The following is a 16,717-nucleotide window of genomic DNA, read 5'->3' as shown; positions in this document are numbered from 1 at the left end:
ACTTATCTTTTTAATAATTTGATGACAAATGCTCAATTTCTACCCTTAACTAAAGATTTAGATTTTCATTTAGATAACCTTTATGTGTAGAACCACATCGAAATATGAGTTGTAGCTTCAATTAGACCCGTCAGTTGGCGCACTAAAGGCAAGCATGCTAAGGTTTAAACTATTTGAAATACCATTTAATTATTTTCTTCAATGAGTTCAATTGTTTCTCCGGAATATTGATTGTTGATTCTGTAACGGTTAAGTTATTACTTAACTACTGAAAACGAAGGTTTATTTCGGTAGATGGCAGTGCTTTGGTGTATTTATTGGATTGAGTATCACTCAGTTTAAGGGCATCTATTTCTGATTGCGCAAGGTCTTCGGGTTGTTTCCAGGAGACGTGGCTTTGTGGTAATAAATACAGTGTCCATTGTCTTCGCGAAGTAAATCCGTTTCTTCTTCCTGTTACAGCAATCCACCAGTGATTTAATCATAATCCATAATCGTTTATCGTAGTCTTCTTTCTCTCTAGACAGACATGTAGTTTAAAAGGTTCAATTCTCTTATGTTGCTCTATTTAAATACAGTTACTTGCATAATATATCAGAGAGAATTTTTTTGTATCATAATGCCTTTCATTTTTCAGAAATCCTTATCCAGCCCCCTTCTTTCAAGGATGCGGGAGAATGGCAGGTTCTCCATATGGTGATAGTGGATATGACGCAGGTAAGAATATGTTAATTTATTATGGTTAGTATTCTGTCACACCTGCATTATCTCCAAATACACCTTGCTATGACACAAGTTTCAATAGAAGAGAAATATACAAATTATCCGAAATTAACAAAGAAGTAGTCCTATAAGTAACAAATTTTATTATCCTAGATATTGGCAACAGTAGACCTGACAGAGCCAACTGTTTAGTAATAGCGCGATCTTCGTTTAGGTAACGGAACTTGATAAGTTCAAAGCGCATATATATATATATATATATATATATATATATATATATATATGTATGTATGTATGTATGTATGTATGTATGTATGTATGTATGTATGTATGTATGTATGTATGTATGTATGTATGTATGTATGTATGTATGTATGTATGTATGTATGTATGTATGTATGTATGTATGTATGTATGTATGTATGTATGTATGTATGTATGTATGTATGTATGTATGTATGTATGTATGTATGTATGTATGTATGTATGTATGTATGTATGTATGTATGTATGTATGTATGTATGTATGTATGTATGTATGTATGTATGTATGTATGTATGTATGTATGTATGTATGTATGTATGTATGTATGTATGTATGTATGTATGTATGTATGTATGTATGTATGTATGTATGTATGTATGTATGTATGTATGTATGTATGTATGTATGTATGTATGTATGTATGTATGTATGTATGTATGTATGTATGTATGTATGTATGTATGTATGTATGTATGTATGTATGTATGTATGTATGTATGTATGTATGTATGTATGTATGTATGTATGTATGTATGTATGTATGTATGTATGTATGTATGTATGTATGTATGTATGTATGTATGTATGTATGTATGTATGTATGTATGTATGTATGTATGTATGTATGTATGTATGTATGTATGTATGTATGTATGTATGTATGTATGTATGTATGTATGTATGTATGTATGTATGTATGTATGTATGTATGTATGTATGTATGTATGTATGTATGTATGTATGTATGTATGTATGTATGTATGTATGTATGTATGTATGTATGTATGTATGTATGTATGTATGTATGTATGTATGTATGTATGTATGTATGTATGTATGTATGTATGTATGTATGTATGTATGTATGTATGTATGTATGTATGTATGTATGTATGTATGTATGTATGTATGTATGTATGTATGTATGTATGTATGTATGTATGTATGTATGTATGTATGTATGTATGTATGTATGTATGTATGTATGTATGTATGTATGTATGTATGTATGTATGTATGTATGTATGTATGTATGTATGTATGTATGTATGTATGTATGTATGTATGTATGTATGTATGTATGTATGTATGTATGTATGTATGTATGTATGTATGTATGTATGTATGTATGTATGTATGTATGTATGTATGTATGTATGTATGTATGTATGTATGTATGTATGTATGTATGTATGTATGTATGTATGTATGTATGTATGTATGTATGTATGTATGTATGTATGTATGTATGTATGTATGTATGTATGTATGTATGTATGTATGTATGTATGTATGTATGTATGTATGTATGTATGTATGTATGTATGTATGTATGTATGTATGTATGTATGTATGTATGTATGTATGTATGTATGTATGTATGTATGTATGTATGTATGTATGTATGTATGTATGTATGTATGTATGTATGTATGTATGTATGTATGTATGTATGTATGTATGTATGTATGTATGTATGTATGTATGTATGTATGTATGTATGTATGTATGTATGTATGTATGTATGTATGTATGTATGTATGTATGTATGTATGTATGTATGTATGTATGTATGTATGTATGTATGTATGTATGTATGTATGTATGTATGTATGTATGTATGTATGTATGTATGTATGTATGTATGTATGTATGTATGTATGTATGTATGTATGTATGTATGTATGTATGTATGTATGTATGTATGTATGTATGTATGTATGTATGTATGTATGTATGTATGTATGTATGTATGTATGTATGTATGTATGTATGTATGTATGTATGTATGTATGTATGTATGTATGTATGTATGTATGTATGTATGTATGTATGTATGTATGTATGTATGTATGTATGTATGTATGTATGTATGTATGTATGTATGTATGTATGTATGTATGAGAGAGAGAGAGAGAGAGAGAGAGAGAGAGAGAGAGAGAGAGAGAGAGAGAGAGAGAGAGAGAGAGAGAGAGAGAGAGAGAGAGAGAGAAAATACAATTTAGTTTATCCTATGATTGTTGTCTTCGTTGGAATATATGAGGCATACCACAGATCATATTTTCTTCTGCTTTATGAAACTTATTACCATACCAACATCCGTTCTATTCTCTCGCATGGAATAGTGTTGACCCAGATGGCATCTCACTGCACAGTTATTATGCGCAGGCATTTTAATGCTACAGCTTCATTTATATCATGTTGCCAACGAAGTGCACTCAAATAGTTGAAGGAAATGATTCTGTAGAAAGCGTGTATAAGTGATGACTGTTTAGTTGGTATCACAGATGAAATGCCAAATAGTCTGTTACCCACATCTTCCATTAGTCCAGTCAAATCATACAAATAAAAAGGGATAAACCCGAAAAAAAAAATCATAAGCTGAAATTTTGTATATACCTTTGGGAAGATGTATATAACAACATACTAAAAGTCCGGAAATATTCGGTGACGGGTTTGGTCGCCATATTGGAAAATGACCGCCAAACCGTGTTTATATATATATAACGTAACGACTAATTTTCACTTTAATACACTCTGTAAAGAAAAAATAGCGACACCTCAATTCTGAAGCTAACTTACACAGAAAACCATAGTTGCAGCCGGCTAGAAGAGGAATAGAAGGAAATTATGAGTGTGATAATTCATTTCCATTATCTGTGACACCTATGGTGTACAATGGCGCTTACTAATTATTTATGTATCAGTAATATTCTCTCCAGATGGCACCTGAGAGCGTCTCGCAAGTTATTGGAGTGAGAATTCTGCATTGCATTTGTGATGTGTAAGCCCAGGTAATTAGCATTTTGTGATTGTTCTATGCTTTGTAATTGTTTGAACAGTGTCAAGTGGCAATATTGTTGTTGTGCAGTGTTGTTTTTGTATGAAATTGTTGCTACATGTAAACTGTAAACAAGTATGATTGGTAAGAAATGTGACTTGTCGTCACGTAAACAAGACATACTTCTTGCTTTGCACAGCTAAGTTACATCTCTAAGGGAGATGGCTGGAATACTCAGAATTTACCATTCGACGGCAGAAAGAGTAATTCACAAGCAAAAATAGTATAAGAAATCATCCCTTCGTCAACAGTGTAATAGAAAAAAGAAAGCATCACCCAGAGCTGATCGCCAAATAAAATCAATGGCACTGCAGAATTAAGGAATGACTTCCCCAAAAATCGTTTCGATCTTGGAACTGCAGTCAGTCGTACGACTATATTGTCTTAACTGTATGAGGAGGATATTACGAAGAAAAAACCGCCTGGAAAGTCGAAACTAACAAAAACACTGAAGACTTCAACACGTACGTTTGTGAGGCGATATGCTACTTGGACTTATGACAACTGGAATCATGTTGTTTTCTCCGTTGAAAAAGGTTTAGAATAGTAGGAAACGATAGTGGTGTGAAGTTGTGGGTACGAATGAGCGAGAAACTTGATACGGATTTTGTTTAAGAGATGCAAATATTGAGTTACTGAGTGATGGTATGTGCTTGCTTCACTGTCAAAGACGTCAGAACAATGGATATATGTGAAGAGTCATTTGATGTACAAAATGTCTTCAAATTCTGGTACGTAAAATTCTTCAAACAGCTAAACATAACTTTCCTGAAGAAGATATGGACTACTTCATTTTCCAGAACGTAAATGCTTCATGTCAATGAACGAAAATCTTTAATACGTGATGCAAGAATATGACTATTCAAAGACTCATGTGGCCTCCAAACTCACCTGACATGAATCCAATTGTAAAGTTTGGGTCGATATGAGCAGAAGACTCATTAGGCAACTATCTCGGGTAGAATGGAACTCACGGAACAGATAATCCGGGAGTGATTCCATGAAATCAAGGTTGCATTTTGCAATAGCCTTGTCACCAAAAGGCCTCGACGATTCCCCTGCAAGTCCTAAAACCCATGGTCCACATACGAAATCTAGTTTGATGTATTGTACCTCTCAATGTTCGTACACAATATGTCTTACTCTTAAGAAATTACGTTTCTTTGTTTTGTGCTATTATTGTTGATTTTTCATACTTTTATGTATAATTCTTCCCACAGCCGTTTTTGCTGAAAACACACATAGCTACTAATATATGCATATAAATTCATTATATGCATATAAAAAAACATGAAAATGCGGCGCGAGTATTAAGAATGAACTGATTATTAAGAATATGCATTGTGATATTATCAGTAATTCATGTAAAAACTCATATTGGTTAATGTATGTTGTGAAAATTATATCCGAGCGAGTGTCGCTATTTTTTCTTTACAGAGTGTAGCTACCAGTCTAGTCTACTACTGGTCTATGTCCAGTCATCAACTCTAAAAGAATTTGAATCCTAAGAATTAATTAAAAATAGTAAACTTCGTATTTTCCCCTGAAGAGCCTCTCTTTTTCTTCTGTCACGGGGTTTGGGGCAATCGCCTTACCTTAACCACGGAACAGTCCTGAGTTTAGTTTGCATGACAATTATTCTGTAATCAGTGGTGCAAATTGAAATTTTCTATGAAACAAGCCTCATCTAACTTCTTCATATAAACGTAGGAATTATCCACTTTAATATATTCTGTGTATATGTGCGATCATTGCCTTTGCATACTATTTTTGTTTCTCTCCCATATTTATTTGCCCTTAAACGTTGACATATTCATATAGCTAACACAAAATTACAAAAAGTTATAATTACTTAAGAAGTTCTTATTGAAATAATACTGATATACTAGCATGTTAGTGTCTCAGTTTTCAAATACTCTTTCAACTTTTTTTTTTTTTTCAACAAAGTAAAGTATTGAGTTCTCTCACACTTAGCCTTCTTTTCTTGTCTTTGTACGTGTACTTACTTAGTGTTTTATTTACACAAATCGTGAAGAGCACATCAGGGATACTAAAGAAAACGAAACACCTGTATTTGAACTGTATGTAGTCATTTATTGGATAGCAAACATGGATAATATAAAAATTCTACAAGAAACTTAAGTACAAATTGAAATACATTGAAACCTCCCTTAACGGGCACCTCTCAATAACGGATAGATCATTTTGTCCCAGCAATGTATTTTTACGAGATAGAACCCTCTCTTTCACGGACACGTACAGTCTTATTTTTCCTTAGTACTTTAGTAACTTCTTCATAGCGGACAGGAATTATACTCAGTTCATTCGAATTTAGGACAAGAAATATTTTTCGTAAGTTGGAAATAAATTTGCGATGCAGTACAGTATACAGAAAATGCCTCTGTCATAAGTCAATAGCCTTGTAAACCACTACACAAAACAGTTGCAAGCTAAACTTGAAATTATTTTCTGTACTCATAATAAATTTTTAACACCTACTGAATAATAATACCTTGTTCTTGTTGCAGAGTAAGTAAGACTTTAAACACAGTCAGTACGCGAATGAATTGTTGGAGGAATTTTACAGGAACATGACATGGACTTGACAAGAAAAGTACCGTACATGCATTAATTTTGCGTGTAAACGCATTCCCCACCGATAATTCTGTTCCTGTACATCACAGAGGTGGATATCCTGCTCATTGTGCCAATAATTCGAATTTTGAATACATGATTTCGATGTACATTTAAAGTAATATATTTGCTGTAATATTGTGTACATAATTACGACATTAGCTGTGAGTAATCTAAACTTGTGTAACCAGTCTGTAATGCATACCTCTCATTTACGGGAAATAATTATGTCCCACCGGTGTCTGTTATTGAGTGTGAGACGTATTACATTAGAAATATGAATTCAATTTTAAACTCAGATAAGGGTTATCAATTAACTAATCAGGGTAATCTAAGTAAATCGAGGTAGGCAATTTCACTGAAGTACGTCATGGTAGTTTTAATTGGAACTAAAGAGAACCTCCAGTCATAGTTCCTGACAATATTAATTCCCCGGTTATTTTCACTGGTGCTACTATACTCAAGAATTGAAGGTAGTCTAATTTCTATAGCAAACAAATTCCTCCCCATTCAGATTTTTTTTTAAAACTTTGACATAACATAGGAGACTATCCCTGTCGTGACTTGAAAGTTCGAGAATTGAAGTCCGAAACTTAAAGGTAACAGGTAAGTCAGATATAAAAATTTTAATTATGAAAGTTTGTCATTGAAATACAGCCGCGCGATATAATGGGAATGAAAGTAATACCCGCATGAAAGTAAGAAGAGGCATGCTTAGTTTGACGTTCCAGAGTAGTTAAATACCTTGGATAAGGGTTCTTTAGCGGAAGATCAAAATATGAATTACTTGGTTGGTGTTAGTAAGACCTTTCTATGCTTTGACATGTGCCTATTTCCAGAAAGTTGTTCGGTTTATATCGGACTGAATTAGGAACGCCATTACCATCTGGAGAATGACGCAGTGACGTGTATGCTGGTGTGAGGAGTAATTTAAGTTAGAAGTTGGTGAGTATCGTTAAATAGCACATAAATAAAACCGCTACTGAGAAGGATATGTCATGATCTTTTCTATGCTCGTTTTTGTTACATATACATAGTAAAACAGTGTCGAGAGAACGCTATTGTGGTCCGTTACACAAACCAGGAGACCATGGCAAAACGGTCACCCACAAAAAAACACCAGGAAGAAGGCTCCAAGGGAACAACACCTACAGTGTTGGAGGGAATCTTCCAATTGACATCCAGCAAAATCCGTCGACCTAACGTGCAATGGGCCAGCGATTTAGTGTGGCACCAACTGTGAATATAGCCATTCGTAAGCGCCTCCAGCTGAAGTGCGTCCGTAAGACCCACAAGAACCACCTGTTTCCGCACCACATTGTAGAATGAACAACGAATCACATGAAAATGTATGAAACACACCTGGTGAGGTCCAAATGGCAGACAGGCGTCACAATGGATGAAGTATGCATACACTCACCTCACTGCTAGTGATCACATTTGGGCGCTTGACATATCGTGATAGCGATGCCAAAGGCCGCTTCAGCTTTGTTTATCACTGCTGGGAGTTTCCCATGTAAGTTTATGGTAGTTATGGGATTTCGTTATGCAGGGAAATTGCTGATATACAAGGTTGATAAAAACGTGGAAATGAATGCAAGATACTGACAAGAATCCATCATGATACTTATCTTTGGAATCGACATCCCACAGTTGTACGTCAGATGCCAACCAGGTGAGAATCAATATGGACAAGATTTCAAATCACATCGCCAAACATCTGCGTTTTTATCAGGAAATGGAACGAAAATTAGTAATTCGTATCATTCTGTTTCCAAACATTCGTGTGAAGTGCCTTGATGGCATTCCACTCTATTTCTGCGACTTTGGTCTGTTGTAAAGATATCTCCAACATCGACGTCGGTGCACCCGTGTTAGTTTCTGAAAAGATTACAGGAAGAAATGCAACTCAATTATCTTGTCCATGCTTTGTCGGAGTTTGCTCCAAGTGAAACTTGTTGTCAATCGATAGTCCACGGTGCTGGTAGTTCAAAAGAAAACCATTGGTGTTGGCGATGAGGTTTCTCTTAAAGTGAGTGCCGTTCAAAACCGGTCCGGTTTAAACCGAACAACGTTACGTGTTTTTCTCACAAAAATAGACCATCGTTGTGTTTGTATGGCCAGCCGATGGCGCGGGAGATCCGGATTCGATTCCTGGTGAGAGCTCATGTGCTTGGGATCCCACATAAAGCTGAGCCGCCGCTGGCTAACGCACGTGCTTTTCGTTTGCTTGGTCCCGAGTTCGATTACCGGTAGGACAGTGTAACTTACGTAATAGTTTTGTATCATACAACATTTATGCTTAAAAGGGCTTAAATTCCCATCAATCGGCCAGCCCAGTTACACTGTAACTATACGTTTTATATAGGCTTGGTGTTGAAAGGAAAGAGACATTAAACTGCAAAGCAACCAAAATAATTGTCTCAAACGTAGTGAAATGTGGCTTAAGTAATGTTTGAACTTTTTAAGAATTTTAATAATACAAGAGTGAGCCATAAGTCGTGCAGTATTTATACCTGTGCAACATACCTGTATTTATTACAATACAATGGAATCAGCCTAATATTGAGTATATCTTCTCGTGTTGGACTGTCTGCAGCCACCTTCCTGCGAGTTCCTCGATTCTACATCGATACCACGTCTTGTCCTAAGAAATAAAGAAGGCAGTCACTGCTGTTTCCATCTTGTGCTGGTTGGTGAAGCATTGTGATATCAGGAAATGCGCCATGGGCCGAAGAGGTAATAATCCGTGAAGGCAAGGTTATGATTATATGTTGGGTGTGGCATCAGTTCGATGCCATCAAATTCTTGAATTTTTTATTGCGTTTTTCGAAGTGAGTGTGGCTTTGCGTTATCCTGTTGCAGCTAGGCGAACTTTCGGGACACAAATGCAGGATGTTTTGGCGTAGTGTAGCACAAATCCGCTCCAACTGTTCGGAATAAAGATTAACATTCATGGTAGACCGTTAGAAAGGAACTCGAAGTGGATTATCCCCTCGTAGTTCCACTACATACAGAGTATACCTTTATGCTCGAAACGGCCCTATTTGACGACCAATTCTGGAAATTGGCCCTTGCTGTACCACTGTTTTTGCACATTCAGCTTTCGTAAAAGCGCTCACTTTCCGCCGCGTGTGAAAACAGTTTCAGGGAACGCGCGGATTTGCAGCAGTTGTAGGCACATACTCATTCTCCTTTGACCTTGAACGGGAGTCAGCTCGTGTAGCACAATGGGGCAGCTCGTGATAATTTTCACGAGTTCGTGAAGGTTACGCACTGCAGCGGACTGGGCCATGCCGAGCTGAATTGACAATTGTCATGTGCTTGTGAATGGATTTCCCTCAGTGGCTTGTCGTATGACTTCAAAATATGTTAGCCTAAGGCGGCCGAACCTTGGATGATCTTTAAAATTTTTACAACCTGCACGAAATGTCTGAAACCAATGAGTTTCTGTGCTGTGGTTCACTGTACCTTCCCCTTTCGCGTGACAATGGTTTGGGTTGCTGCCCGAGTTCTGACTCTTTAAGTAACAGTTGACGTATGAGATGTTTTAAGCACTCATAGTTACTGTCATTAAAAACTGACTGAAGATACTGGCGGAGCGGAATCCTTCGTGTTAAATAGCTTACCACACTACCTCTTGAGCCAATTCGGTCGTGTGCTTACGGTTGGTCACGGCTTATACACGCATCTGCTATTTGGGTTGTGAAAATATTGTAAGATTTATGACTAACCCTTGTAATAAGAATAAGAATAATATTTTTATACGAAAGTTGTGTGTTGTAAACGAAATTACCGTAATTCATGATGTAAAAAAGAGAACATCTGACAAAATCATTATTAACAAAATGTGACAAGTAGAAATGCTGTTTTTGTGTTCCAAATGAGCTCTTCCATGCCTTGACCGTGTGTGGAGCAGCACTGCAAGTCTGTGCTTGTGACATCAATTACCGTAATACGGATCCTCTGTCCTTTACTTTTATTTGCAGATGACTGCCGTCAGAGCTGCGTTCGATTATTAAACACTTCCTTTGTGGCCGCATAGATACAAATATTTATAAGAATCGAGATGAAACTATTTCTTTCGACTTTCAGTTTCTCTCAATTTGATAGAAAACCTGGACAATTTCAGTGTGTGTTTGTGGGGGGGGGGGGGGAATTCGCCTGAGTGTTTATTTTACCAGGATGTCTACCAGTCAGGGAATTTGCAGGGCCAGGGAAAAATCTTTCCCAGGCTGTGAGGGGCGAAGGAATGCCACTAAAATAGACATAAATTACAGGTAAATGAATTGGTTCGTTTGTACGTTTGTAGAATATTGTATAAGCATATAAACAATGATGAAAACTTACAGTTAACTTTAAATATAAGTTATTTTTCATGAGTTATACTAAAAAAAAAAAAAAAAAAGAATGACAGAGTCAGGGAAAATTATAATATGTCAGGGAAAGTTAGGGAATTTGATTATGCTTGCTTGGTAGACACCCTGTTTACCCTTAAAACGATTTCAGTTTTCAGTTTAGTGTCTCTTTAAGAAAGATGATATGTCCGGGTAGAAGAGACATACAATATTTCGTAGATGAATATTCATATGATTTTGTCTTTAAATAATAAATCTGACTGAAACTTTATCCATTGAGACAGCAGTGCCCATTAACGGTGTTTATTTATTTATTTATTTTTCTGTATACAGTTCTATTGTAGTGTATTGTTTGAAAAAAATCAATTCTATATGTGTGACTTGTTTGAACAAATTGTAGTTTCCGTCACATCATGTTTTTAAGTAGATATATTAGATAATTAATTTAATTTAATTATCACGTGAAAAAAAGCTTCTTAGGAACTATCTTGAGATTCTAGTAGAAATACGAGGAAACTAACATTCGTAATCCACAGAAGTTGAAGGTTGATGTACGGTTACTTTAGAAATTTCCAGAAAAATAATTCTGTCACGTCGGATTACAAACACAGTAACTTGTGCAGTTAGTTATAATAATAATAATAATAATAATAATAATTTCAGAGTAAAAATTAAAGATTTGAGTACGATTTTCTTCGCTGGAGAGAACGAATGCGTTATATATAAATTGTAAATCCATATTCAGATTTATTCATCCGTTGTATAGTTTCTGGCGAAAAAAAAATGTGCCTGATTCGTGCATACTTTTGTTGCCAATGTATATGCACTAGGCAGTTTCAAAAATACGAAAAAGCAGTTCATATTAAATCAGATTAACACATTTAATGTGAGAATTGCGTATAAATATGCAATAGCGGTTGTTTTTCAAACAATAATTTCGACACATATGGAAGTATCTGTAGCATAAATAAATTAACTTTTATTTATCAAACCGTGAGTGCTACCTTGAACACAGGAAAGAAATACTTATTTCTGTTTTATTTTTCAGCATCCAGTGTAGGCGAAGAAGATTTGAAGCTGGAGCCGTCAAGCCCAACTGATCGAGATCGCTTCTCGTTCTCTCGCTGTAGTAGCACGGGCTCCATTCACACGCTCTCCTCATCTGCTCACAATACAGGTGAGGCCAACATGAGTAGCAGCAGCGGACACGGTAATCACTTTCCTAAGTCTCAGCTTGCTGTCTGTATGTGTCGTTGGAGCACTAGCATGTGTTAATGCACAGCACATTGTTATTGTTGCCTGGTGGGATTGATTAGGAAATGTGTTCTTAACAGTTTGAAATAGGTGGAACAATATTTTAAAATAAAATTGATTATATTTGTTGGTACTTATACATCGACTACAAGAAATAAAGTAGTTACAGATTAAGAAATACAATGGCGAATGGTTTAAAGGAATTCGTATACTAAAATATTGTGGTTTAACGCACGCATATTGCACGAAATTTATTATTTGATGTCTTTCATGTATAATGTGAGAAGAGCTTAAGACTAGGTCGAACAACATTAATACATTAAGTTAGCGTTTGGACAGTATGGCCGTCCATTATACACTTTTTCCCCACATATGATCATATTTATTCTGCCCATTGGATTTCATTTCGTAATACAAATAAATCATAACCATCTTATGCTTTTTTTTTTTTTTTAAATACCAGTTTTCTGAAGTGTTAATGTGTGTATAGGCAGGGCACATTTCTTTTCATATTTGGTTCTTTTATCAGGAAGTAACCCAAACAATAATGAGTGTCAAGAGTGAAAGTGATTAAGAAAGGAATAAAAATACAGGGTGTTTAAAAAAGAATGAAGCTTCAGCTATGTGTGTTCAGCAGCAGCAGCAGCAGCACGAACAAGATCTAGACGATAGCTAAATTCGTCATAAGTTTTACACAAGCATCTGGACTAGGCTCTTACCTTTGTACAAGCATCCTCTCTCTTCAAATTGGCGATACCAACGGCGAATGTTTTTGGATGCAAGCGGATCAATGCCAAAACACCGACGAAAAGTACGCTGGACCGAAATCACTGACTCAGTCTTTGCAAACTGCAGCATACAAAACGCCTTCTGTTGAGCTGACGCTATCTTACTTCTGACTGATTGCAAACTGAGAAGACGCATTGATTGACATCTAACAGCAATTTTCTGAAACTCTAAGCCACGCCCATTCAAACAACACTCATTTCCTTGCCGGCACGTCCCATGTTCTGTAATTATTACTGTCCAAAATCAGGTCATTCTTTTTGAAACACGGTGTATTAAAAGTCATAATAGTAATAGTGTTACGTTACAAACTGTATCAAAAGACATAAAGAAAGTAAACAAAGTCGGTAGAATCATTCAAAAAAGTTAACATTGTATTACGTGGTGTTAAACCATCGTGCCAAGTTGACAGTGCCAATTAAAATTAAGTTAGAAAAATTCTGTTCTGGTAAAAAGCTGTCATCGAACGCAACTTGTTATACATCTGTTTCAGACGTGGTTCAATACTTCTATTCGAACGATTTATCGCAAAATATACATTTGTAGTGTAACAAATTTAATATTTAAGTGGCGACTGGTTGTTTCATTCTGAATAAAATTAGAGATGTCGTGTCACATATATTTCTAATAGAAATTAAAATTTGGGTTTAGAAATGGTGAACTGCTAGAAGTTATTTTATAGACAGATTATTGGCACTGATTTCATAGCCTTTTATGTTGCTTGTTGCTTTTGTCTTTAATGTCCTGATGCAACAGTAATCGATATCTATATATAATATATATTTGTTTAACTTATTTTTATACTACACTAACCAAAACGGGGGAAATTCACTTAACAGAAGTAATTGAACAATATTGAAATTTGTAAAAAGAGGTTTGTCTATGTGTGAGAAATAAATGAACAGAAGAGAATCGGATTCATCACATATGTTTGGCCACATAATCAGACGCAATAAAATAGACCTTATTATTAACTAATGGAACAATGAAGTGCTATGATGCAAGTCTCCATCTTTCATGTACATTGTGTAAAGGTGTTGAATTTCGTCTTGAAAAAGAGCACTCTTTCCTATCACCATGGAGATATTATTGGACGATACTAGCTTGATAGTGATTGTATGCTTCTGAGATGTCCCTCCATTTATTCCTAGATGATGGCTAAACTAGTTGGAGCACTTTACTCCACCTACATTGTATTTAGATGGACTTTTCGTACTTAAATAACATTTTCTTCGTCCCACGTACGAAAAGTTTTAAGAACCTAATCATACATACACCAACAGTCAATATTTTCAAATACAAGGGAAGGCCACAAAGTTCTTAGCTTCACCATAATAGAGATTAAGTAAAGATCTGCAGTTCAGTTCACGAGTTCGTCCTCCTCTACATATTTACCTCGCAGTGCCTTACATTTCTTACATCTGTGGATCTATTTGTTAATACCATCTGCATAAAAGTCTTCAGGGTTGGTGGCAAATCAAGTTTTCATCACATTAGTGGCACATCATCCTAAAGACGCCTGCCCCGCAAATTTTTCTTTATATTTGGGAAAAAGCAGCAGTCGGACGGAGCCAAATTGAATGAGTATGGTGGGGGGAACAAAGGCTTGTAGCCACCTTGGTGCACAGAAGTGAATGTTTCTGCTGTCCAGTGTGCGGGTGCATTGTCCGCTAGCAGCAGCACACCTTCGAGTGCGAACCCCTTCACTTCCCTCTGATAGCATCCCGTGACTTTTGCAGTAGGTTTCTGGTATATAGTCCTGTGATTGTTGCCCCTCTTTGTAAGTAATCATGGTCCTTTATAGTCCATTACACCTTTATGGTCCTACTGATAATATGATCTTGCTGGATGAATGCTGCACTTTAGCTATCCTTTTCGGGGTGGGAGACGAAGTATTTTTCTATATATTACTTATTTCTGTGGTTTCAGGGTCAAATAGATACACCCAGTGTTCAATTACAGTAACTAATTTGTTTGCAAAATTATTTTTGTCCATGTTTTTAAGTCCAAAAATGCTTTGTACACAATCCACACTTGCTATTTTCACAATTGGGAGACCCGCAAAGCTGCCCCTTCGCTCGTATGCTAAATGTAATATAATACACCGGGAACAAATTTTCCATTAATATTCATTTCCATACCTAAACAGTTAATAGTCATACGTCTATCTGCAAGCAATAGCTACTCGTCGTTTGCCACCACGTTTGAGACAGTAGCCACACTTCTTTTGGGTCAACCTGTAGACATGTATGGCCATGTTTGAATTTTTTTTTATTCCAATCTTTCACTGTGTCATTTTGGACATCTGCGACCTCTTCATAAATCGTCTCTACCGTGAAGATAAAGGAATCTAATCACAACTCGTTATTAACATTCTGCAGCTTCCTAGTTTTCTGTCTTAACATGAATTAACAAGACTGCAGAAACCGAAATTAGCATACCTTAGTAAGATGCCAAGCTATAATTGTGCAAATTTTTACATTCCTAGCATATCCCTACCACGGTGAGGGTGAGAACTTTCTGATCTCTCTGTATATAGTGTATGTGGTCCGAACACTAAAACTCACGAGATGAAACCGTAATCCCGGAGTGAATCCTGCGTGTCTTAAGGAATACAGATTCGATGGTGGCTTTCTCCACATGGCTTATATAAGTCAGTCATCATTTATCCATAGGAAGAAACGGGTTTTGTTATTGAACATCAATGTTGCCCAAGTGCTGTCTTCTGATCGTCAGTATAAGCAAGTTGTTGCAACCTGTAAAAAGAAGAAACTCGGTGATAACTTTTTAATAATTTAGTTATTTGTGATGATTCAAGTTCCTGCGATTACTTTTTTTTTATTACCACTTTTTTGTTCCAAATTTAAACTCAGATTTCTCGATTTTTACAGCCACTATATAACATACATTTTAAAATACGATTAGTATTGTACACATTTCTTTAATAGTAGTTTTATTTTAGAAGAATGTGCTAATGAGAGAATTAAATTGAATTAATGAAAAGTTGAACTAATATTTGCAAGAAAAAAATAGCTTTACATTTTAATGCCGTATTTTTATTTTTATTTTATTTTATTTTAAGTTTTGTGTTCACTTGTTTTGTTACAGAATTAATTACACCCACCCCTCGATTTAAGGGACTTCGGAAGCAATTACAGCCGATTCAGTCTAAAAATCCTGTTTTTAAACTTACTGTATATATTTACAATGTACCAGGTATTTTATTTGTCAGATTGGATAGTACACTTAATTAAAAGTACAGTACTGTATTTTTTTCTTTTTTTCGTAGTATAATCGTGGATATTAGCCATTGCAGACCACTATTGCCCCCTTTTAATCCGTTAAAACGAGGGATGATTGGATATCCTTACATTCAAAAGAAACTTAGAACATAATACTTGGTACAGTTTCTTTATTCGATTTTCGACTTTACTTAGCATCATCAATAGATTTGTCAGCAAACTCCTCTTCTATTCTTGTAACGCGGAAGTTCGTTTAGCTGAAGCCTTTCTAGGTTTCGCTAACTTCACGTTAACTTTATCAAGACAGTTAATGCCACACATAAAGTAAAAATTGGAAATTATTGACGTTGGGGTAAAATAAATGAAATAAACGAATATACCGTGAAGATGATGGGCAAGGAACCCTCTTTATTTATATTACTCTGCGTATTAAATGAAAGAGCGCGAAAGCGCTGCCGAACCAGATATCGAGCTTTGTCTCAATTTTAAGGCATTGTTCCTGGTTAACCACTACTCTACTCAGTCATCTTTCAGATCAGCCACACAGCTTCACTCTTGAGGATAGTATTTAGTCAACGTAAATTGCTTGGACTGTCCCAAAACTTTATATATA

The 16,717-nt window shown here is 35.4% G+C and overlaps 1 protein-coding gene across 2 annotated transcripts in view; it reads left to right on the top strand.

The window, feature by feature from the left end:
- bigmax (helix-loop-helix-leucine zipper transcription factor bigmax) overlaps positions 1-16,717 on the top strand; it is a 69,313-nt gene that overhangs the window by 21,441 nt on the left and 31,155 nt on the right. Inside the window, exons 2-3 of one of the 2 annotated variants that reach the window (XM_081749095.1) lie at positions 638-717; positions 11,871-12,032. In XM_081749095.1, coding sequence (XP_081605221.1) covers positions 678-717; positions 11,871-12,032 — 202 coding nt within the window. In that variant the 5' untranslated portion in view covers positions 638-677. The remainder of the gene's footprint in view (positions 1-637; positions 718-11,870; positions 12,033-16,717) is intronic. The other variant, XM_081749096.1, reaches the window with a different exon arrangement.

Source organism: Thermobia domestica, chromosome 2, assembly GCF_964235325.1.
Source record: "Thermobia domestica chromosome 2, izTheDome1.hap1.1, whole genome shotgun sequence".
Classification (NCBI taxonomy): Eukaryota; Metazoa; Arthropoda; class Insecta; order Zygentoma; family Lepismatidae; genus Thermobia; species Thermobia domestica.
The sequence above is the reverse complement of the archived record's forward strand: the minus strand, read 5'-3'. Positions and strand labels throughout refer to the sequence as shown.